This window comes from Callorhinus ursinus, unplaced genomic scaffold, assembly GCF_003265705.2.
Source record: "Callorhinus ursinus isolate GAN/ISIS: 27379988/994484 unplaced genomic scaffold, GSC_fseal_2.0 scaffold6, whole genome shotgun sequence".
Taxonomy (NCBI): domain Eukaryota; kingdom Metazoa; phylum Chordata; class Mammalia; order Carnivora; family Otariidae; genus Callorhinus; species Callorhinus ursinus.
The window spans coordinates 71197805-71220920 of NW_027397068.1; the positions used below are offsets into that span (position 1 = coordinate 71197805).

Genomic DNA, 23116 nt, shown 5'->3' on the forward strand with positions numbered 1-23116 from the left:
CTCTGATGCTGATCATTTTCAAATAATGTGTAGGAAAAGCATTCAGTAGCCATATGACAACATGCATGCATTCAATGTCTGTTTTGTGTCCGGGGCTAGCTATGCAGTAACTTATTTAATCCTAAAAATAAGCCAATATGATGCTGGGTGTCTTTCCCACTGCTCCTAGTAACGGCAACAGGCTCAGAGGGGTAAAGTCATTGCCTCGGGGAAGAAGAGTAGCTAGGATTCAAACCCGGACTGGGCTGCCTCCGTACACTTGCTTTTTCCCTGAAAACATGCTGCCTGCCACAGTTTTCTGTGGGACTTTTCCCCACAGTGATTTTAACGAGGTTACAAAAATTTCCTGTGGCCCTTGCCTCCGTGGCGATGATGTGAGGAAGCCAGCTAACCTTCCACAGCGTGTACTCTGTGCCAGGCACTGTTTTAACATGGTAACTCGGCTCTCCCAACACGAGAGGTGGGTGCCTGTTCCTGTTTCCCCACACAGAGAAGCTCAGAAAACTTAAGTGCTGTATTTTGTCTATTCTGTGACTTTTTTTTACATTTTAGTGTCTTGGCTCTTAGGATGTGTTACCACTGTTGACATCTTACAGTTATAACCGGCGATGGTTTTCTGCTACATGAATCAGTGATCTGTTTTGCATCTGACTGAGACCTGGATTTTGCGCAGGGACACAGCTTGGCCAAGGTCAGGCAGTTCTCAAGGGGGTAACCTGGGGTTGTTGTCAACCACTGGGCTGTTCTGTCTTGAAAGGGGGCAGAAAAGGTTGCGCTTCCAAGGACAGGAAGAGCAGTACATTTCCATCATCCCAGAGGAAAGTGTCCTTTCCCTGGACTATGATCTGAGGTTGGCTGCAGGGAGTTGCTCTTAACAGCTCCCCAGTCTGAATCCTAGCTACACTTCTGCCTTTAACCCTGAGAAATATTGCCAGAGTGGCTGTGGGGCATCTGGCCCAGGGTCAGGGCAGGCTTCCGTGGAATCACCCCAGGGCAGGATGTGGAGAGGTGACCACCTGCTGGGGAGCTGTCCCCCTTCCCCCCCCCCCCCCCCCCGTCACCCGACCCCGGGGCAAGGCCCTGCTCCCTTCCTGCAGCCAGTGCCACCCACCCACCCCTCCCCCGAGGAGTGAGCGCGCACAGCCTCCGGGGGCTGCAAGCAAGCAGGCATGGCCCTGGTGTGGAGGGCCGTTAGGTCCCCAGCCCCTATTTCTCCCATCCTCTGAGTACCCCCAGCCCCGCCTGCCAGAGTAGAGTCGCCCTCCAGGGGGGGCTGCCATAACTCTCCCCGAGGGGGTGAGGATGACTTCGAGTTTTGGAATGTCAGGATTCTTTGGCCTGTTTTCAACACATTCCTGAAAGAGTCCTAGGGTATATGAAGGATGGATGGAAGGGCTGGGCCTTATCGTGCAGTTTTTTAAACCCCCTTTGGTTACATGAAGGAGTACGTGGTTTTAACTTGATTTTCTTTTCCTGCTGCAAGTTCCCGGCCCAGAGCTATCGTGTTTCGCCTCAGCTTTTGAGGGTGTTGGGCAGTGCAGAGTGAAAAACCAGTTGGGGATGGGCCTCCCTTTTGACTTTGTTAGGCTGAGGGTCTCTGTACAAAGAAAGAGACTTCCCCTTAGGCTTGTAACAGGGGCAAGTTGTCGAATTTCTTTTTTGTTTTGTCCTTTAATTTTTTATTGTTATGTTAATCGACATCATTAGTTTTTGATGTAGTGTTCCATGATGCGTTGTTTGTGCGTAACACCCAGTGCTCCACGCAGAACGTGCCCTCTTTAATACCCGTCACCAGGCTGACCCATCCCCCCACCCCCTCCCCTCTGAACCCTCAGTTTGTTTTTCAGAGTCCATCGTCTCTCATGGTTCGTCTCCCCCTCCAATTTACCCCCCTTCATTCTTCCCCTCCTGCTATCTTTTTCTTTTTTCTTAACGTATGTTGCATTATTTGTTTCAGAGGTACAGATCTGTGATTCAACAGTCTTGCACAATTCACGGTGCTCACCATAGCACATACCCTCCCCAATGTCTATCACCCAGCAACCCCATCCCTCCCACCCCACCACCACTCCAGCAACCCTCAGTTTGTTTCCTGAGATTAAGAATTCCTCACATCAGTGAGGTCATGTGATACATGTCTTTCTCTGATTGACTTATTTCACTCAGCATAACACCCTCCAGTTCCATCCACGTCGTTGCAAATGGCAAGATCTCGTTCCTTTTGATGGCTGCATAATATTCCACTGTGTATATATACCACCTCTTCTTTATCCATTCATCTGTCGATGGACATCTTGGCACTTTCCACAGTTGCGGGTTGTTGAATTTCAATCTAAGTGAAGATAGCTTTTTCATGTTAGAAATTAAGAAACGTGCACAAAAATTACATAAAAGCTTTATCTCATGTTCCTAGGTTTTCATAAAGACCATAAGTCCCTCCTTCCTCCCTGAAATGCCAGCAGGAAGGGGGTGGAGCCCCCACAATTAGCCGGGGAGTCGGGCTTCCTGATGCACACATGATACAAAGCATAGAAAGTGAGGGTATAGTGCTCGAAAGGATTTATCGCAACGATTACAGGAATTTAGCTCCCTTTTAACCTAAGCTCTCACGGCCTCCCTATTTCATAGCCTCAAGGATTGAACACAGTGAGGTCTATAATGAATCAGGTCTTCTGGAGTTGTGTAGTGCGCAGCCTGTGAAACTGTACAGGACAGCCCTCCTAGATTCTAGTTCTAGCTTCACAACAGACTCACTTTCTATATTATTAATCTCTCTAGGGCTGTATTCCCACCTGCAAAACCAGGAAAGCTGCCTCACATCTATATTACATAATTCCTAAGAGATTTATAGGGGAGAATAAACCTGGTCTGAACGTGGGTACCGAGGGCAAGGGGGCTGGCCTGCAGAGGGGTCCCTCTGGGAGAAGGAGGTGTGGGGTAGGGGTCAGGGCACTGAGTCCTGGTGGGTGATTAATCTGCACAGGCTAGCGGAGGGCTCACTGCTGGGCAGTCACTACAAAATGAAAAGTCTCTGGAGAGAGAAATGTGATTGTCTTTAGTCCTGAGATTCGGGGTATGCAGTATTCCCTAGAAAGTCTTGAAATGATGTGGCCTTCATCAGTCTTAGGATCATTTACGACCTACATCCAGTGGTGTGCTGGTAAATACTGGACATCCAGCTCTCTGGGGGCAACACAGCCCTGATATGAAGCGTCTGCTGGTTTCCATGGTGTAGCTAACCCACCCCTGGCGGATTTCAGGCTACCGCTCAGAGTTGGGGACAGATGGGCACAGCTGGCTCCCATGAGCCTGTGTAAGCTGCCACTTTCACGTTCTGGAAAGGGAAGGTGAAAGATCCTTGAAACTGCGCCACTTGGGTGCAGGGTATTTAGAACTCCGAGCTGGCTGGTATGGGGCCCCTCCACTCCGTGGGTGGGCTAGCCTAGAGCTCCTGAGTCCTGTGTCTACGGCCTTAAAGTATGAGAGTGTCCTGTACAGGCAGTATCGAGAAGGGGGTCTTTAGGCAGCACAGCGTTGAGATTGGCATGAACCTGGCCAGGGGGCGATCTCCAAGGCTGAGCCAACAGAGAAGTGCCAGTGCAGGGGAAGCAGGGGTCCCGGCAGCCAGGACACACCCAGCATTGTCCCCGCACAAACGGCATTGTGTGTGCGCGTGACTCACGGTGCTCCTAGCGCCAGCCCTTTCCAGCCAGATGACAAACGGCCACAGCGCGACAAGACACGGACCCCGTTGCTGCAGGGCTCGGGGGCTTGGGGGCAGCTGGGCGTCGGAGTTGGGTTTTGAAGGCAGCCCTCTCGAGGGAGAGAATTTCTAAATCGACATTGAGGTCTCTGAGGTTGTTGTGTGTGGGATAAAATAGAAGCTAAAAACTTAACCCCTGTAACCAATTTAAAGTGGACAGTTTCGTAGCACTAAGGACATGTACATTGTTGTACAACCATCTGTCTCTAGAACTCTTGTTATCTTCCCAAACTGAGACCCCAGCCCCACTGAACAATACATATTGGGGTGGTCGCCTCCCATTTCCCCACCCTGCCTGCGCAGGCTGCGGGACTGGTCTGCACCCTGAGCCTCCTGTCCTCTGGAGTGGTGTATGTGTCCCCGTGTGTGTGTGTGATCCCTTCCCGGTCTGGTGTGTCTTTGGGCCTGTGACCTGTTGCTTGTCCTCCCTGTCACCTCCCCTAACTGCGGCCAGCGACCTCTGACCCAGGCGTGCTCTTGCTTTGGCCAGAGCCCTGGAACCAGAGTTCCCCCGAGCTGGAAGGGACACAGAGGCCGTCTGGCGCATGGTTCTCTGAGGCCCAGAGAGGGTAGGAGACTGGCCGGAGGCCCCACAGGCCGGTAGAGGTGTGCAGAGGCCAGAGCCTCAGCTGCTGAGGCCAAAGCAAGTTTGAGTTTTGTCTTCCCCTTGCTAGAAGATCCTTTCTGGTTTTAAGCCCCTGGACTCAGTCAGCCTTGACTAATGACTTCTGGGACCCCACCCCAGGCCTGGTATTCTTGGCTGGGAGGAAACTGATCCTGCCTTACTAAAATCAAAGCCTAGGTCTTGTGTGCAAGGTGAGCGCCCGAGGGGACATCCTCCACACCTGGGGCGGGTGAGTCCCCCCAGCCCCACTGTTAGCCCCTAGAGACACCTGCTGACAGGTAGGCCAGGGGGCAGTGACCCCCCACCCCCACCCCACAATCTGGTGCTGGACTTGAATCAGGACGCTTCCCTTACAATCTGTAGTACATGGAGCGCATCCAAGGTTGCTAGACAAGATGGGGGAGGGGGAGTCATGCCAGGACTGGAGTGACAGGAAGCCACGCGCCGGGCTGTGGAGGGCCGGGTCCCCTTCCCGGAGAGGCCGTGGCCCGGCGCAGTTCCTCTGAGGTCACAGAGGCCGTCCACGGCACGCGGACTTGGTCAGTTCTGAGGAGAACAGTTCCTCGGTCCTCACCTCCTTGGTTTGCCTAAGAATGTCCCTGTGATGAGGGGTCGTTTCTCATTCTCTTCCATCCCCTTGCACCTGACCTTCTCCTGCCTCCAGAATCGTACCATGGTGTGTGGCTCTGGGAGGCAGATACCTACAGATGCCAAACAGAGGGCCGGTTCCCCCTACTGTTGTTGGCTCTGGGGAGGCAGCATGTCACCTCGGTGCCTGGGTGACATTTGGTTTAACAAGTCAGGGAACAGCCAGCGGTTGGCTTTTGACAAAACTGGAGGAGAACGTCAGTGGGCTATCAGCTGACGGCACTGATAGTAATTTGATGGATAGATTTTGTGATTTTTTTTTTTTTTTAACAGGTAACTCAGAAGGACGTTGAAGAGTGATTGGGCAACATTTCTATAATGAAGCCCTTTCTGTTCCTAGGCCGTCTGGCGCATTGTTCTCTGAGGCCCGGCGAACACTGTGAACACTAAGAGCAAGGTTTCTTAGTGTTCACATCTGTAAAAATGAAAAACAGAACTAGACTTGGTAGAGGATCTAGTTTCATTCCATTAATAAGTAATACTTATCTGTGGATATATGAACCAGAGGTCCCATCCACCTTCCCAACAAATCTTTATATTTTTTATGTTAAATTACTGTTTAGCAAAGCATTGTGTTTATAGTGTTTGACCAATTTTGTACTAAAAATCATTGCAATGATAACTCAAGTCTTTTAAACACTTTGAGCGTTAGGATCAAACTGCTGCACTGTAGGATCAAGAGACACAGAAGCACAAAATATGTGACATTAGGATGAAATTCTGGGGGGACGTGGAATGGAAATACGAGGAAAATCCCATCTGTTAAAGAAGAACTTATTCATGCATTCCTTGATCAAACCAGAGTCTAGATTCTACTGGATCCTGGTAAAGAGGCCCACAACAGTTTTATTTTTACATGTCAATATTTAGGATATTGTGGAAAATATATTATTCACAACCGTTTAAGCTAATGATGAAAGCTCGTGGCGTCAGATGAGCAAGTGGTGCGTTAGTCAGCCACACCCCTAGTGAGACAGTAAGCCAGTGGGACTGGAGACCGCCAGACCTGGGGGCCCGAGGGAGCCGGGGAGGTGACACCCACCACCTTTGCACTGTGGGTCCAACACAGACTAGCCGCGCACTTGGGCAGATGATTCAGCTCCCCCCGGGGACAGTCCCTCGCGTGTGAAATGGCAGCCTCGTCAGGCACGTGGCCCATCCTTCAGCGAGGATCTAGGTAAAGAGCGCCGGCTCTGGAAGCAGACTTGGCCTGAGTAACTTGCCCAGGCGCTAGAGCCCGAAAGTGGGTTCAAATCCCCGCTCCCCCGCTGGGTCACCTTGGGCAGGCTTCTTAACCTCTCTGTGCCTCCAGCTGCCCCTCTGTGAAATGGAGCTAAGAGTGGTACCCGCCCCCCCCTCCGTGGGCTTGTTGAGAGGAAGGTCACGGAACAGTGTCTGGTGCCCGGGAAGCACCAGGACCTGAGAGTCCATTGTCATCAAAGTGCTTGGTTCCAGTGCGCTCCTATGGTGGCTTTTTAAAGATTTACCCGTGCCTTCCCCTGAGCCCCTCGTCCCAGGACTCAGGAGCTCCAGTTCTCATTTATTTTAAGAGTGTTTCATGCCTGCTGCAGCCGCCCCTCCTGAGCCTCCCCCGGGCCACTGCCCTGCACAGGAAATGCCTACTGTCTTCAGAGCCGCCTGGGACTCTTGCCAGGGACTCAGTCCCCCCCACGCAGGGGCTGTTGAGGAAGTGCTGCTCGAAATCCACTCCACAACTTGGGTGGAGAGACTTAGTTTTCCACGCTTCTCCTTGACCGCACTCTGTATTGAATCCCCTCTGGGGCTCGCAGCCTAGCCCGCAGGGGCTGTCCCCCGGCCACGCCTCTGACTGTTCTTGAACTCCGCTTTCCCTGCTCTGAGCACATCGACAGAGGCAGAGGGGATGCCTGGGCATTGGTTCGAGCACAGGCTATGGGCCAGTTTGTGTTTGTGGGGCTATAATTCGGGGACATCAAGCCCACACAAACCCCACCTGTCTTCCAGAAATGACACTTATCCTGCTTAAGAAACTCAGCCCCCCGACCCTGATCACTGTCCACAGCATAACTGTCTTATTCTTTAAAGTAGTTGCATTAGTTTCCTGGTCATCTGCCTGGGGAGGTGGGATATGAGCCAATATGGTCGCCTCATTGGTTCTCCCCTACCCAACAAGGATTGGTAGGATTAGTGACCTAGTTATTGGAGGAAGGCATCTTTAAGAAAAACCCAGACGTGTCCTGGCCCCGAGCAGCACCCTTCTTCTTATCAAGTGTGAGGAGGGAGTGGGGGGGGGGGACACAATGAGCACTAGGAACTGAAGGGTCTTTTATCAGAGTGTCTGAAATGTTGGCCACCATGGCTCCCGATAATGACCTCTGACCATTGGGAATGGATCTTGCTGGGAGCAGGTCCTTCAAAGCTCAGCAGGGTGGGAAGAATGTCCTCGGGACCAGAACCACGCCAGCTCCTGAAGGCCGGGTGGTCCCCCCAGTGATCTCTCAGGCCCTCTCCTGAAACAGAGCAGGGCCACCGTCCCTGCTGTCGCCACAGCAGAGCCTCGCCATGCACCCCTGACTCCCACAGCATGTGCTTGCCAGCACCTGTGCAGTGGGGGGTGCGGCAGAGAAGGCAGCCACGGACGGTGTGGTGGGGTTCCCGGAGGGGTTGCCTCATTCTTCTGGCAACCAGGTGGGCAGTGGTAGGGGTAATCATTTCGTGGGGAGTGGGGGGCTCAGGTAGGAAGTATTCCTCAAACATCTGCCATGTGCAGTGCTGTGACGGAACAATGAAGCAGAGTCCTGGCCCTAAGAGACCCCCAATCTACTGGGGGACCCAGATGGGAGCGAGGTTGTTAGCTTTGCGTCTATGCGGGCTAACAGGGATGCCGTTGGCCTGTAGGAGGGGCACATAGCAATGTCTTGGGAGAGCAGGGCAGGCTCCCCTAGAGGAGTTCTCCTGGAAAGGAGGGGCTGAGCTACGGTGGCCCTGATGAACACTGGGAAGGCTCGTGGCTCTTCTGGAGGGTGGAGGCAGGGAAGGTGAGTGGGGAAGGCCTTGATGGACAGATGATGGTGGTGGGGCGTCCTGGGCAGAGACAACATCTTGGGCAAAGGCCCAGGGGTGTGAGGGCATATGGCGTATTTGAGGAGCCACAGAGGACAGCCCTTGAGAGCTGCTGGACCGTGGGTGTCCATAGGTGGGGAGGGATGGGGGTGGTCGGCCTGGGAGGAGTTCCCCTTCCAGTCCTGGGGGAGGTGGGAGCTGTGGGAGGATTTAAGCAGAGAGGGAGGTCTTCCAGCAGGCAACTTCGAGAGGTTACTCTGGTGGCTGAGCTTGGAGGACTGACCCCACTGGGGGGCCTTGAGCAAGGTGGTGCCTAAGGCTTCACGAAGAGGGTGGATTTGCAAGGCTTTGGGTGGCAGGTAGGGGGAGGCTATAGGGCCGGGAAGGCTCCAGGCCAGTGACCCTCAGGCTGGTGGGCAGCAGGACGGCCTGGCTGCTTGTTATAGCACAGGTGGTTGGCCCCTGGCTCCGCGGTCTGGATGGGACCAAAAATTCGCAGTTCCAGTGGGCTCCCAGGTGGTGATGCTGCTGCTGATCAGAGGCCACCCTCGGAGAACCAGGCACTGGGCTCCAGGCTCAGGTGACAGATTCCTGGGGCTGCGAGGGAGCGAACACAGCCACGTGGTTGCAGTGGCGTTGTGGGCGCCTGTCCCCTGCTCGGCTCTGAGCTGCTCCGGCTCCGTGAGGTGCTCAGCCCCCTTGTCTGTTTCCCTTCCAGGCGCCGCTTCCCTGAGCTTCCTGGTTCTGGTGACAGGCTGCACGTCCGTGGGCAGAATTCCAGAGGCCGAAATCTACAAAATCACCGCCACAGACTTTTACCCCCTGCAGGAGGAGGCCAAAGAGGAAGACCGCCTCACGGCCTTGAGGAAGATCCTCAACTCAGGGGTCTTCTACTTCTCGTGGCCCAGTGACGGGTCCAGCTTCGACCTCACCGTCCGGGCACAGAAGCAGGGCCGCGACAGCTATGAGTGGGGGAGCTCCTTCTTTTGGTGAGGGCCCTGGGTCGTCTCCTGCCGCCCCGCCCCCGCATCCCCGTCCCCCTTGGGTCACATGGAGGGCGGGCTCTGATTGGCACCTGTGTCCTTGTTCTCTGCTTCACATCATCCCCAGGGTCCTGGGGTACCTCTGAGAGCCCAGTTGCTCTCAACACAGTGAGAAGAAAGCTAACCCCCCATCCCCTCCCTGGGCTCAGAGAAGGTGTTCGAAGTGGTCTAATGTAGATTTAGAAAAGAAACTCTCCATAAGTAAAGAGCATGAGAGCCGGCATCCACCGGGGTACTTCCTAGGTGCCGGGCCGTGCTCAGTGTTGCTGTGGCCCTCTCAGCGACCCTGGTTACCCTCTGGTGCACACACATTTTACTACTGCTTATATACGGTGCTCATGTTCTAATAAGTTCCCTGCTGGTAATAACTCAGGATCCTCATAGTAACCTATGAGGTAGGGTCTGTTTGTTATGCCCATTTTACAGATAAGGAGACTGAGGCTTGAACAAGTGAGGGAATTCAAACCCAGGCATTCTGGCTCCAGATCCTGTACTGTTAATCACCAAGCCAAACCAGCTCCTCCAACAATGAGGAAACTGAGTCAGCCTGCCAAGGTGACACGTAGTCATGTGATAAGACGTATCCTGAAGCCCAGACCAAGGTGCCTGGATTTCTGTATGTTGAGGGTTATTCAGGTGCTCCTTCGTGGACACAGCCAGGTGTGGATGACTGTATAAATATGTAAATTATCTACAGCTCTCTCTGGACGCTGGAGGTCATGACCCTGGCAAATCCTGTTGGGGAGGGGTGGTGCAGTGATTTACACTGACAGGTGCCAGGCCTGGGTTGTCAACTGCTGTACCCTTCAGATTTGCCAGGAGATGTGTAAGAAGTGAGTCAAGCCGACATGATGAAAATCGTGCCATAGAAATTGCTCCAGTTTGCCTCATGTACTGAATGTTCTTAGAATTCCAGTGCTGGCCCTTTGGAGCCACCCGTTTTCCAGCCCTAAGACTGGGTTGGTGAGGCTTATTTACATCCTTTATTTATGCCTGCCTCCCTCCCTCCCTGTGCCCAAACCCAGAAACTCGTAGGCCTCCTTCACTGCATGAATGTTTTCTTCCTTGGTGCTTTGGGCCCCCCACCCCTGCCAGACTTCTGTTTGGAGAAAGAGGCTGCACCATATCCTGCCATGCGCCTCGGCATTCCCTACCCCCAGGCCCTCTTGGACCCTCTCTTGGGTTCTTGGGGCAGTAATGTGCTCAAACTTGAAAACACCCGTGAATCTCGGGCTGATCTTGTTCAAATGCAGATTCTGACTCAGCCGGTCTGGGCGGGGGGGGGGGGGGGGGGGGGGGGGGGGGGGGGGCAGACTCAGCATTTCCAGCCAGGTGACCACGGTGGCTCCTGCCCTGGGGTTTGAGGACCCCTCTCTGAGAAACAGGTCCAGGGGATGGTGTTTCTGTGAATCATTAAGTCCATTTCGCAGGGACGAGCTGGTGCCCCTGAAGTCCACTGAAGTTAGGGAGGCAAGGGCTGTGGATTCTGAGCGATATCTGTGCTAAGGCCACGGAGCAGGGACTGGCGGGCAAGGAGAGGTCTCAGAGCCTGTGACATTCCTTGGCAACATCTTAGGACGGTAGGGGATGCCTGGGGAACCGGGTGGCCTTTGTGACTGCTTTTGTCAGGCTTTCTTCTGTGAGCTGTGGGGCTGGAGACCTGGGGCCCCCAGAGAGCAGCAGGAAGGGTGCAGACCACGAGGTGGAGGCTGAGGGGGGCTGGGGAAGGGGCAAGCCCCAGGTGGACACCAGACTGTCTCTTGAGCTGAGAGGAAGCAGCAGTCTGGAGGGTGCCAGGCCGCTGGGTGTGGTGTTCGGGCGGCGCCCACAGAACTGACCACAACTGAGTCAGCCCCGACTGAGTGGTCACGGGCTTGGTTGCTAAAGCCACCATTCGGGGGTGCCGCGTTCCAGGTCTGGACCCACATCTGGAGTCAGATGGGGTCAACACGGAATGTGGCTGGTGAATGGGGGGGGGGTGTAGGGCGGTGTGAAGTTGTTTTTCTGGGCTGCTGACGGATCCCGCCGAGAATTGCTTCCCAGTGGAATGCGAGCCTGGGAGGAAACTCACAGTGGTTTTCCTTTATAGATCTGGGTCCCTTCCTCCGAGGAGAAGAGCTGTCCTCCTATAGCACGCCAGGCCAGTGTGGCTACAAACAGGGATTCTGAGTTGACTGTTTGGCAACAGGCTCCTTTGCCTGACCCCTGGTGACTGATGGCGGCCATAGCTGTGTGGCTGGGAGACTGGAATATTACGGAGGCTTTGCCTTGATGCCATATGCAGATTTAATTTGTTACTAAAGCTGGTTCATCATCTGAATTTTGGAGAGCGATTCAGAAGAGGAAAACACGTTTTTATAAAGGAGTGCCCTGTGATCATCATTTTTCAGGCAGACAAGCACAGTGGTTAGGAAAGCTCAGAAGGGGGCCCCACGTGGCCGCTCCCAGAGGGGTGGGGTTCCTCAGCATCGGTCGGGGAGGCTGGCCCGAGACCTTGCGAGCCTTGCTGCTTGGAGAAGCCACCTGAGACATCAGGGCTCACAGGGTACTTCTGAAGAAATGAGAGAAGGCTGCTATCTCTGAGGAAGGCTCTAGGGCAGGAACAGTGCTGCCTTTTTTAAACAAATAGGGCATTGTGATCTAGATTTGCTTAATACCCTGTGGGAGAGAGCCTTTTGGGAAGGTTCCTGCCTCCCTGGGAGTGTCCGAGAGACCCTGGAAGGTGCTGTGCGGGTCCTCTGAGCACCCCGAATGGAGCTTGGCCTGTAGTGTCAGGGGTCCTGGCACCCCTCCGAGGCCTCCCTTCTCAGAGGGGCTGCTGGGGCCGAGTAAGATCGAGTGGGTGTTGGGGAAGCTGAGAGAGCAAGGGGAGGTGGTGGCCGGCGCAGGTGCGGCTGGTACTTGTGGGGCCTTCAATGAGGGAGGAGGTAGGCCTGGGGCTGGTGGGGCCAGTAAAGAGCGCAGGCTCCCAGCCCTTGCCGCTTACTGGCTCCCAGACCTTGGGCAAGTCCTTCACTTCCCTGTGCCTCAGTTTCTTTATCTGTAAGATGGGCTGAATGATAATACCTTTCACATAGGGCCTTTGGAGGATGGAGTTAATCCACCCCAAAGCACTTAGAGTGGTGCTCGGTGCACTTGATAAATGTTGGCTTTTATCCCCATCCTTATCATCATGGACACCAGGGGTCCCCAGAGCCCCAGAACCATCCACCAGATATGGGGACGAAATCCTGGAACTTTCATTGCTCTTATTTTAGTCTCATCCTTTTTATAAAAAATATTTTATTTGAGAGAGAGTACAAGCAGGGGGGAAGGGCAGAGGGAGAAGCAGACTCCCCACTGAGCAGGGGGCCCAGCGCAGGCTCCATCCCAGGACCCCGGGATCCGACCTGAGCCAAAGAGAGACACTTAACTGACTGAGCCACCCAGGTGCCCCTTGTCTCATCTTTTTTTCTTTATTTTGGATTGCTTCCTAGTGCTCTCATGGGGATAGGCTATACTTCATGGGATATATATGTCATTTAAATAAGCACGCATATATTTAATGATTATTTTTATCATTTATTATTTAATTACAAAACCTATGATTAAGTTTTTTACTGATGGGATTTCTGATTTAAAAATGTGGAGGCCGGGGGTTTAAAGGGAGACTCCTCCCATGTTCCCTGGAAGGTGGTGGTTGGCTCACACTCCCCGCCGGGCTTTCCATTCGCTGATACTGACGCCCGCCGTGGTTTTGGGAAGGACGCCCCGGTTGATACTGCGCAGCCTCCACTGCCCTGCTGTTTGGAGCGCGGGGGAGGGGGCGTCACAGAAGCACGTGAACCTCCCGGCCTCTCATCCCCAGCACCGAGGCCACTGCAGGCGCCCTCCCCCCAACCCCCGCCCGCGCCGTGCACCTGCCCCTCCCGACTCGCTTGGGCGCAGTGGTACCTGGAGGATGCGCTGTGACCCGAGCCGCTGTGGGGCTCCATTTTGCAGGAACCAGCTGCTGCACGTGCCCCTGAGGCAGCACCAGGTGAGCTGCTGCGACTGGCTGCTGAAGGTCATCTGCGGCGTGGTGTCCATCCGCACGGTGTACGCCTCGCACAAGCAGGCCAAGGCCTGCCTCATCTCCCGCATCAGCTGCGAGCGCGCCGGCGCTCGCTTCCACACCCGCGGCGTGAACGACGATGGCCATGTGTCCAACTTCGTGGAGACTGAACAGGTCAGTGCCCGGCCCGGTCGGTGGCGCCTGGTGGTTCGGAGGGGACATGGCCGTGCACGTGCGTTTCCGTTTGGGGCAGAAGAGGTCCAGGCATATTGGAGGTCATTTCTGGTGATCGTGGCTTCTCCTTCTGATTAGAGAACAGAGTCATTGGGGCTCTGCCTGCAAATGTGGCTTCCAGTTGGCCTGGGCTGTCTTTCTTGATTCACTTTTGCTTGGGTAATACTGCTTCCCCGAGGTACTTTCAGCTAAAAGGAAGCAGGAGTTTTTGCTCTGGTCATAAAGGGTGATAGTTATTTCAGAGGGCAGGCGATGGCTGAACCAGCAGGGTTGGCAAATCTTCTTAAGACGAAAAGTAGATCAGTAAAGCAGGGATGAGAGGAGAAACCATTTTTCATTCTAAATCAACCGGAGCATGTCTTAGCACCTGGGAGTCGCGAAATCTGCGTGTTCAGCAGCACTTGCTTTCAGCTTCCATGAATATAACCATCTGCTTAATATCTCATTGATTTTTTTCTCCCCCTAAATTCTGTTCTCATTCCCAGAGATGCTGTCTTACATTGGTTTTTTTTTTTTTTTCCTCTCTAGTTGCAAATCTGTAGGCTAAGGCCAGCTTGTAGACTGACAGGTGGAATAAATTATAAGAAAGGCAAACCCCATGAAAGGCACAGGTGCCGCGTGGCTGTGGGTGTCACGCTGCAAACAGCCTGTTTATTTAGCCTCGATGTGGCTTTGCATCCCCTCCTTCTTGCAGCCGAGAGAGGTGTTTTCTACCAGCACGTGAGCCAGTTTAATTCAGCACAGATCTGAGCACCTGCTTTCTGCGTGTGAGCTGCCCCCTGCTTGGGCTTAAGGTGAGGAGGTCCTCTTGGAGTCAGATGCTGAGGAGGAGGACTTTGGAACGGGAGCTTTCCGATGAGCCGCATCTTGCCTGTGATGGCTGTTCATTCTGTCTGCTCTCCTGGATATAAATAATATCTGGCTAAAAATGTCAGAGAAAATGTGGCCCCGAGATTGGAGGACATTTTCTTTTTTCTTGCTCATGTCCGAGTGATGGAAGGTACTTCCTTTCGTTTGCATGGCCCCGCCTACATTACCGCATCCCATCCCGATGCTTATCCTTGTGTGATGAGCCTTTGAATCAGTGCACTCAACAGATCGTTATTGTTTATCGCCTGCCAGGGGCTGAGCGCTGTGCCAGGAACTGGGGGCCAGAGGTGCTAAGCGTATTTGTACAAATCAAAATGCCCATGCCCCTGAACCTGGCAACAGAAGCAGATGGAAAAGGTTTTCATCTGCGGCACTGGAGCGTGGCCCCTGCCTTGCTCTCCATCCGGCTTTTGGGTAGATAGTCCCTTATTTACTCTTCTTGTTTGGTGCTTCCCAGAGTTGTGAGTTTCAACCTTTTTTTTAAAAAAATTGGGGTCTCATCTATTGTATCCTTATCAAGTAAGTCATTGGAAAAGCACCTGCCCTCCCTCTCACTGTTGTTCCTGAGAGATGGGCATTTTAACACTGCAAATCTGCTGTAACAAAGTGCCGCAGACAGGGCTTAAAACAACTATTATTTATTGTCTCACGGTTCTGGAGGCCAGAGGTCCAAACTCGGCGTGTTGGCAGGACCATGCTCCCTTTGAAGCCCCTAGAGGAGGATCCTTCCTGCCTCTTCCAGCTCTGGGGGCCCCCTTGTGGCAGCCCTCCCATCTCTGTCTCACCTCCATGTGGTGGCCCTCTCCCCTTTAACGAGGAGACCCCACCCTGTCCAGTGTGCCCCATCTTAACCGCATCTCCAAATAAGGTCACATTCTGAGTGCTGGGGATTAGGATTTCAACATATCTCTTTGGGGGACACAGTTGAACCCATAAAGACATAATTCAGTGTTAAGGGACAGTGCTTTAAATGCAGTACATTTAGCTTTGTGAAAAATCTCGATACTGTGCTTGCTTTTCTCATTTTTCTACAGACTAGGGCTGGGGACTTTGGTTATTTCATCTGTGTGGGCCTGGTGACCGGCATTTGTCCCATGCGCCCAACTGCTCGGGCTCAGAGACAGGGACCTTGTTTCCTCATGGCTAGCCCAGCAGGGCCTCAGAGACACCACCCGCCTGCCTTCTGGCTCCTGGAGCCTGCAGCCCCGTGCTATTTAAATGGCCTCCACCTGCCTCCCTTCTCAGGCTCGCGGAGGGATTCCCTGGTTCACGCAGCCTTTGCGGTCTTCCTAGTTCGTGCTTTCTCTCCCTTTTCCTCTTCTGGACTCTGGATCAGACCGAGGTTTTCTTGATGAAACCCTCAGCCCAACCTTGCTCTAGAAGCATCAGACAGGCCGACAGGCAGCCGGACACCCCCATCTGCTGTTCCCCCAGAGATGGGCGGTGAATGTGGCCCTCATCCGGGACCAGCATGGCTCCCTGGGCGCATGGTGATTTTGTTTTTAGCAGACATGTAACGGGGCAAGGGCATCATGGTGGCCTTGCCCCCAGAGCAGTTCTCTGTGGGGCTACTCCCAACAGACCACATGCTCTCCCAGGATGATTCATGCCTTCCGAGAGCCCTCAGACAGTGTGACCACCATGGTGTGGGGCCGGGGGGCAGGAGTGGCGGAGAAGGCCACCCCCAGGTGCAGGGAGGAGTCAGTTCAGAGCCGACTCCAGGTATGTCCTCGTTGGCAACAGGGGAGCAGACTCGGAGCCCCCCAGCTGAGTGTGGCTGTGAGCCCGCCCAGGCAGGAAGGCAGTAGGAACAGGACAGGCACCTTCACCGTCCTGGGAGGGCCCCCCAGTCGGTGCTCACGGACGCGCACAGCACCACGTGGGGCCGCCGTGGCGGGGCAGGAGTGAAGGCGTGCGCTTCCGAGGAAAGCGTCTGGCCGAGGGACACCCTGGCCGTGCCCTGGGAGCCGGCGCAGCCCGGACGGGGGGTCAGCCACTTCCCGAAGAGGTGGCATCTGCCGTAGGTGCGTCTTCCCCTTCCCTGAAGTGTTTTCAGAGGCAGGATGAGCAGCCAAGGCTGAAGGAAAGAAGCTGCTCCCCAAGAGACAAGACTCTGATGTTGCTCCCGCGTGTCCAAGACAGCCATTTTCTCCGTCTCTGCAATTGTGGAATGATTTTGTTGACAGCATTTTATAGCAATAGAAGTGCTTAGGTTGATCTCAGTTGTTTGAACACAAAAACCTTTTCCTAAGTGGAGTATATATGTAACCAGTGTTGCTGCCAAGCACACCTCTGCCTTCCTCCCTCCGCCACCTGCTGGTGAGGGGGCTTCTGGGTACGGGCGCCCGGGGAGGATGTGCAGGCTGCGGGCACCTGTGCGCTTGGCGGGGGGGGGGGGGCAGCTTGGGAGGGGGAGCTGCACAGTAACCGTCCGGGAAACCTGCTGAAACCCCGTTGAAGTTGGCCCATCAGGGGCTGCGGGGATGTGATGGGGGCCTGGAGGAGTCATCCCCGGGAGCCCGCATGGCCCGCTGCCTGACGTTTGTGGAACCGAGACTGTCCGGCCTGGGAAAGGATGGTGCTCTGGGGTAGCGTGCACCTGCCTGCAACCTTGGTCGCTTTGCTCAGGGTGACGGCAGAGTGTGCATTGCTTGCTGAGGCCTTCGAATCAAAGTGATGCCGTTTGCAGAGTGGGGTTGATTCGTTCCGGTAGCATGGTGTTGCCTGCTTTGTGACCCGACCGTGGAAGAAGGGCAGGCTTTGGAACGTGGGCTCCTCACCAGAGAGTGGCAGGCAGCATCTTGGAGGAAAGTGGGTGCTGAGCTGCAGCAGGAAGGGGTCTCAGCTGGGTCTGCTTGGCTCCTCTGGGCAGTCGCCCGTGGATCCCAGGCCCCTGCTGCAGAAGTGAGGCTCTTCAGACCCCAGCCTGTGGCCATGTGGGAGTGGGAATCCTTCACTAAATGCTTGAATGTGGCTGACGAATTGTGCCGTGCCCCTTTGCAAACGGTGGGACTAGACAGAGAGCAGGTGGGTCCCCTGAGGCGGGGTCCTTCCTAAATTAAATGTTCAGGGAGCCAGAAGAGGGAGATGCTTTCAGCACCACCCACTCTGCCTTGCTTTAACATTTTTCCTAAGAGGAATGAACAGGCTTTCTCCTCCAAGGCAGGCTGTGTGTGTGTGTGTGTGTGTGTGTGTGTGTGTGTGCACGTGTGTGTGCACGTGCACGCGTAGCATGTAAGTGTGCATGTTTCGGGGGGAGGGTTCGTGTGTGTGCACGCACAGGTGTGTGCATTGATGTGTGGTGTGTGAGTGCGTGTTTGTGGGGGGTTGTGTGTGGTGTGTGTGTGGTGCACACATGTGTGCAGGTATGGACTTCAGCTCAGTCTTCCTGGGAAGAAGCCTGGAGTCCTTTTGGCTCTGCTGTGAGTCATACCTGGTAGGATTGCTCTGCAGCCATGACTCACCATGCAGAAAAACAAACCCCAAAAAGTCCCTTTGGTCTACCAAAAGAAAAAAAAGAAGAGGAAAAGTATTTGGCTATTGAAGATAAGGCCACTGATTAATCTGGGAAGGCGAGGACGTCTGCGTGTCTTCCCAGGAATGCAGCAGACTTGAAAAGCACTGGTTTGCAAACACCTTACCTGGAAATGGAAGTTGAGCCAAAGCCTTTCAGATAAAAGAGTATCTGCTGGCTTGCAAGTCTCCCTGCATTATCCCTTTCTTTTTAGGGTCCTTGGGTTTCTGCTCCCACCACTCCGTGAAAGGGGCCACTCTGAGTTGCCAAGGCCAGGGTGTCTCAGGCCCAGCGTGGGCTCGCCACCGCTCAGCCATGGTGGACTCCCTCCCACCCCATGTGTGTTCCTACAGTCCCGCTCCCCACAGCCTAAGCCCTGCTCCCCCAGTGCTCTGACCCCTGCCTGGTCTGTCAGTCCTCTGCAGGGGCCCTCATCCACACTCCTGGGCAGTGTTCTCCTGCCCTCGAGCGCAATGAACCACCGCCCTGCACTGGGATCATCTTCCCTCGTTACTCATTTACTCCTCCCTGCGACCAGGTGACAGTAACTTCACCAAGAGAGGGAAACTGAGGCCCAAAGTGGTTAAGGAATGTGCCCAGGGTCACCCTGCAGGGCACATGGGAGCTGGCAGGTAGAAGGTGCTGTCCCAGAGCCCATGAACTGACCTGCTCCCCTGTTCCACCCTCCTCTCCCCTCCCCCCAGGATCCCGATGCCCTCTGTGAAAACCACTTCTGGGAGGCGAGGCGTCGAGTCTGCCAGAAGTATTAAAACCTCTGTTCTTTAGCTCAGAAGAAAAGCACCACTGGCTTTGTCAGTGCTGGCTTTGTCTTATCACCTTGGCAACAAAGAAGGTGGTCCTGATGATGAATGGGACGCAGAACTGGAATATCTTCACGTGGGAGGGAGGAGTGGAGAAATCAGAGGCATCTTTTCTTCCTGTCCCAGGGGTGGGGTCTGGAGTGTGGGGCCTCCTGGGGGTTATTTTCTGAAGCCCCTTCTCCCTGTGCAAGTTCCAGCTCAAGAGGAGTGTGGTCTGATGCTAGAAGTAGCTCATTTAGCACATGTTAAAGTGAAGGGTAATAGTTCCATAGCTTAAATGAGGTCCTGGCGCTGTTAAGGGCTATCCTTATAGAGAAATGTTGGCTAAATTGGTTTCTTTCTCACTAATCCGGACCTGTAAGCTTTTAATCTCCCTGGAGTCAATGATGCCTACATTAGTTTAAGCAATCTGCTACTTTCTTCTAGTTTTGGTTGTTTGTTTTGTTTTAAGATTTTATTTATGAGAGAGAGAGAGAGAGAGCGCACAAGCTGGGGGGAGGGGCAGAGGCAGAGGGAGAAGCAGACTCCCCTCTGAGCAGGGAGCCCAATGTGGGTCTTGATCCCAGGACCCAGGGATAATGACCTGAGCTGAAGGCTTAACGGACTGAGCCATCGAGGTGCTCCTGGTTTTGGTTTTTGGTTTTTATGGGGTTTTGTTGTTGTTGTTGTTTTTAGTAGAATAATAGGGCGTAGCAAATTTGCTGGTAGTCCGTATCTGGAAACAGACAAGTTCTTAACCCAGTGCTTTTCCCTTTGGAAAAAGGAGTTCAACTCAACTCTGTAGCTGCCAGGCTCCCGTAATTCCCGTTGTTCCAGGGAGCTGCGCATCTGATGCTCAGGTCCTCTGCCGCCGCAGAATTACTAATGCATGTGTGATCTGAGCGTGATCTAGCCTCACAGAAAACTACCCTGTAAGGGAGCAGGCTGGTAAGAAACGGAAAGGATCAGCAGCATAGCCCAGGCTGGCCCTGCCAGGCCAGGGTAGAATTACTCAGATAAAGGACAGTGCATCTGATAGTCGCTGCAGCCTCCCCTCGTGATGCTCAGGACAGTACTTCTTGTCCCTGTAACACTGCCTTGCATACAGTGTCGGGGGGGGGGCTGCAGATAGATGAGCTGGTACACCCCGAAGTAACGGTGTGTGTGGTGGGGGAGGAGATCTATTCTTTAGCGGGTGAGTATCCTCTGCTTCCAGGCAGGCGCTCCCCACTGGAAGCCTGTGGAGGCTGTGTGGCGTATGTTGACTTAGTGATGGGTTTAAGAACACGGTGGCATAGGGCCAGAAGCAACTGCAAGTTCAAGTCAAGTCTTGACCTGCGTTGTCAAGTGCAGTGTCAGTAACTCGTGTGGTCACCCCGGTCTTCTGGCCATAGCTTGTTTGTTTCATCCATCCCTTTGCAGTTGCTCTCTGCTACTTAGCTAGTTGACAAGGTGAAAATAGAGGGCTCTAAGGAAAGTCTTAGTTAAATTCCAGAGCACATTTGCTTCTGTTCCTACAGTGGGGAGCGGGGAGGCATTGCTGGGCTTTCCAGGGAGCTGGGGAAGGCTGTGTTTAGTCCCGGGCGGCTGTGGCTCTCCCCAGGGGGCCCTGTGCCCACTCCAGACTCCTTGGAGGCTGGTCAGCCACCAGCATGCCCGTGAGCACACGGGGCTGGCCTTGGGTCAGGGAACAGTGAGGCCAGGCTGGCCAAGGGAGCCGAGGGCACAGAAGTCTCCTGTCTGCCCTTCATTCGGGCTGGTGTCGGGTCTCAGGCGGCCGGATCCCGTTACCCGGCCCCAGGACATTCAGTTTCATTGAGGAATACTTTCCCTTTATGTTTCCTTGTGGTGCAGACAATTTACATGGATGACGGAGTGTCGTCTTTTGTCCAGATCAGAGGCTCCGTTCCACTGTTTTGGGAACAGCCTGGGCTTCAGGTAGGTAATGAAAAAAGTAAGTCACCTGCCTCTCTCTTCTGAACAACTGTGGTTTGTTTCTTTTAACCGTATTTCCTTCAGTTTCCAGGCTTGTTCCTCAGGTCCGTTGGATTGAGCTGAGCTGCCGAAGTCTGCACACCTCTGTGTGTGTGTGTGTGTGTGTGTGTGTGTGTGTGTGTGTGTGTGTGTGTGTGTGTGTGTATGCATGCACATGTGTGTGTTCGCGTGTGTGTGTGTGGTGTTTATATACAGAAATGTATACATCGTGTGTAATCTTCTGACCCTGAGCTTGCTGTTAATGCAGGGTCTGTCTCCTGGGAAGAGTTCAGGGCATGGCACCACATTCCAAGGGAGACCTTTGCTGATGGCACCACATGGGAAGGGAGGCCTTTGCTGATGAGCAAGCCACATAATGTAATTGAGTGGAATTACTTTGTTAGCCCCCAAGTTCAGTGTATGGAGAACACGGCCAAAGATGTTTTTTGAGAGCCGAGACCATCCTACGGGGGCTTTGAAAGGTTTCCAGGCCCTAGTGGCCATGCAGCAAGTCCGATGGCCAGAGGGAGGTACCTGCTGTGGGAGCACGTGAGAATGGCACGGAACTTTCCCGTGATTTCTAAAAATACACCTTGCAGTCTAAAACAGGGCTCTGGTCCGTGCCAGAGGTATTTGGCGTTCTGTCTCCTGGGAAGAGTTCAGGGCATGGCACCACATTCCAAGGACACGTTTGTCGTCCATGGAACTGTGCACTGCCTCGTTTTCGAGTTCCTTCCCCGGAGGGTCACGGGCCGAGTGGGTCTGAGGTTCCTCAGCGTCGACCCCAGACCTTGCCATCTGGCCCAAGCAATCGTCTGTGTGCCCAGAAGACCCCCCTTGCCCAGGCCTCTGTGGTTCCGGCTCCCCTTACCAAGGGCGCTGCGTGTTGGCGGTTGGGCTGTCAGCAGTGCCTCAAGAGGCTCAGGGCCGTCTGCCAGGTTCTTGGGGGCTGTTTGCCACCACTGGGTCTCTCGCCGGCCCTTGACTTGACCCCGTGGCAGCAGGAGGCACTTTGTCCACGTGGCTGTCATTGTGCCGTTGACAGCCTTGATAAGGAACCATGTCAGTTCCTGGAGGGAGGTGGAGGCGTGAGGGTCTCCTGTGGGGTCTGACTTCTGGTGGAGGGAGAAGCTTTTTCAGCCTTCAGTCTTCCCATCAGAAAGGAACAGCTAAGATGTATGAGGCTGGCTGGTGGCATTACGTGGCGGCATGGACAGACATTCCTGAGGGTGATTAGGACAGGGAAGATGATTCTGGAGCTCATCCCAAAACAGTTCTTTTAAATGGCTTTATCGTGATCTAATTTATATGCCATAAACTCCACCCATTTAAAGCGTACAATTCAGTGGTTTTTAGTGCATTTATAGAGTCATGGAGCCAATCACCGTGGTCTAATTTTAGAGGACTCATCACCACTAAGAACCCTGTCCCCGCTGGCTGTCACCCCTCTCCGTGACCTCCCAGCTCTCCCCAAGGCCAAAGCAACAGCCAGTCTATTTTCTGTCTCTATAGATTTACCTGTTTGGGACATTCCAAAAAGGATTTTTGAAACTTGATTTTCTTTCAATTTGGAGTTTTCCTTCTGAAACTTCTGGAGCTCTGTATTTAGGAGAATAAAAAGCAAACATCAAGTGAGTAGGGGATAAAAAGGAAGCAGGAGACAATGTTAGGTTTCACGTGAAGACTTTAAGAAATCCAGAAATTGGGGGTGGTCGTGATAGTCTTGGAATTCGGGCAGGAGCCTGTGAAATTCATCCCCTTCACCCCTGTGTCCAGTTCTGGGTCCTTCTGACCTCCGACGCTGACCCTGAGATCAGGATTTGGGATGGCCGATGTTACCAGCGGTCTCCTCCCGGCCTTACAAGCTGCCTGTCTGCAGGGCGTTGCGGGGGGCGCATCCGAGTGAGTCTGATTCCCCAGACTTTCGAGAAGCTTCTCCCTCTCTCCATTGTGTCTTGCCCGAGGCTCTCCAGCTCTTGGCATCTTCCATCCCATTTCTAGGACTCTCCATGTTCCGGTCTCCCTCTTCCCAAAACAAAGCAAAACTGGTCTGTCATCCCCCTCTTTAATTTTGGTCCCCAGCTTGACCCACTTGATGCAGCCTGACCCTGACATGGAACAGCTGTCCCTCAACCCAACATGGGCAGCCTCAGTGGAGCTCGGGGGGCCAGGAGCTCGCTTTTGGCAGCCGTGGTGCCTTTTAGATTCATAACACTTGTACCGCCCCAGAGCCTCCGTGGTTTCTTCAAAATAAGTTTCCAAAGGCTCTAGTGTTTATTAATCTTACGGAGGATTTGCTAACCTTTGGGTCTGATACCCATGTTTATCATGGGTATCATCATCATTACCATCAAAGAGAGATTAGGTCATCTTCAGGGCGACCGGGTTCGGTGATGGTCTGCAGTCACCCGCCTCTCTGAATTACCAATGGCAAGCGCGAGGATTGATTCTGGTTGTTTGTCTCCCCTCCTTCTTAGGTTAGATGAAAAATGCAAAGATTTTTGGGCAGACAACTTGCATTTTAAATTGCAGTGTTGCACCCTCTTGGGGGCTCTCCCTGGGAACCGATG

The 23116-nt window shown here is 53.7% G+C and overlaps 1 protein-coding gene across 5 annotated transcripts in view; it reads left to right on the plus strand.

The window, feature by feature from the left end:
- SYNJ2 (synaptojanin 2) overlaps positions 1-23116 on the plus strand; it is a 102746-nt gene that overhangs the window by 28490 nt on the left and 51140 nt on the right. For 4 of the 5 annotated variants that reach the window (XM_073894155.1, XM_073894157.1, XM_073894158.1 and 1 more), the window contains exons 3-5: positions 8797-9067; positions 13103-13328; positions 20427-20510. In XM_073894155.1, the coding sequence (XP_073750256.1) occupies positions 8797-9067; positions 13103-13328; positions 20427-20510 (581 nt within the window). The remainder of the gene's footprint in view (positions 1-8796; positions 9068-13102; positions 13329-20426; positions 20511-23116) is intronic. The other variant, XM_073894156.1, reaches the window with a different exon arrangement.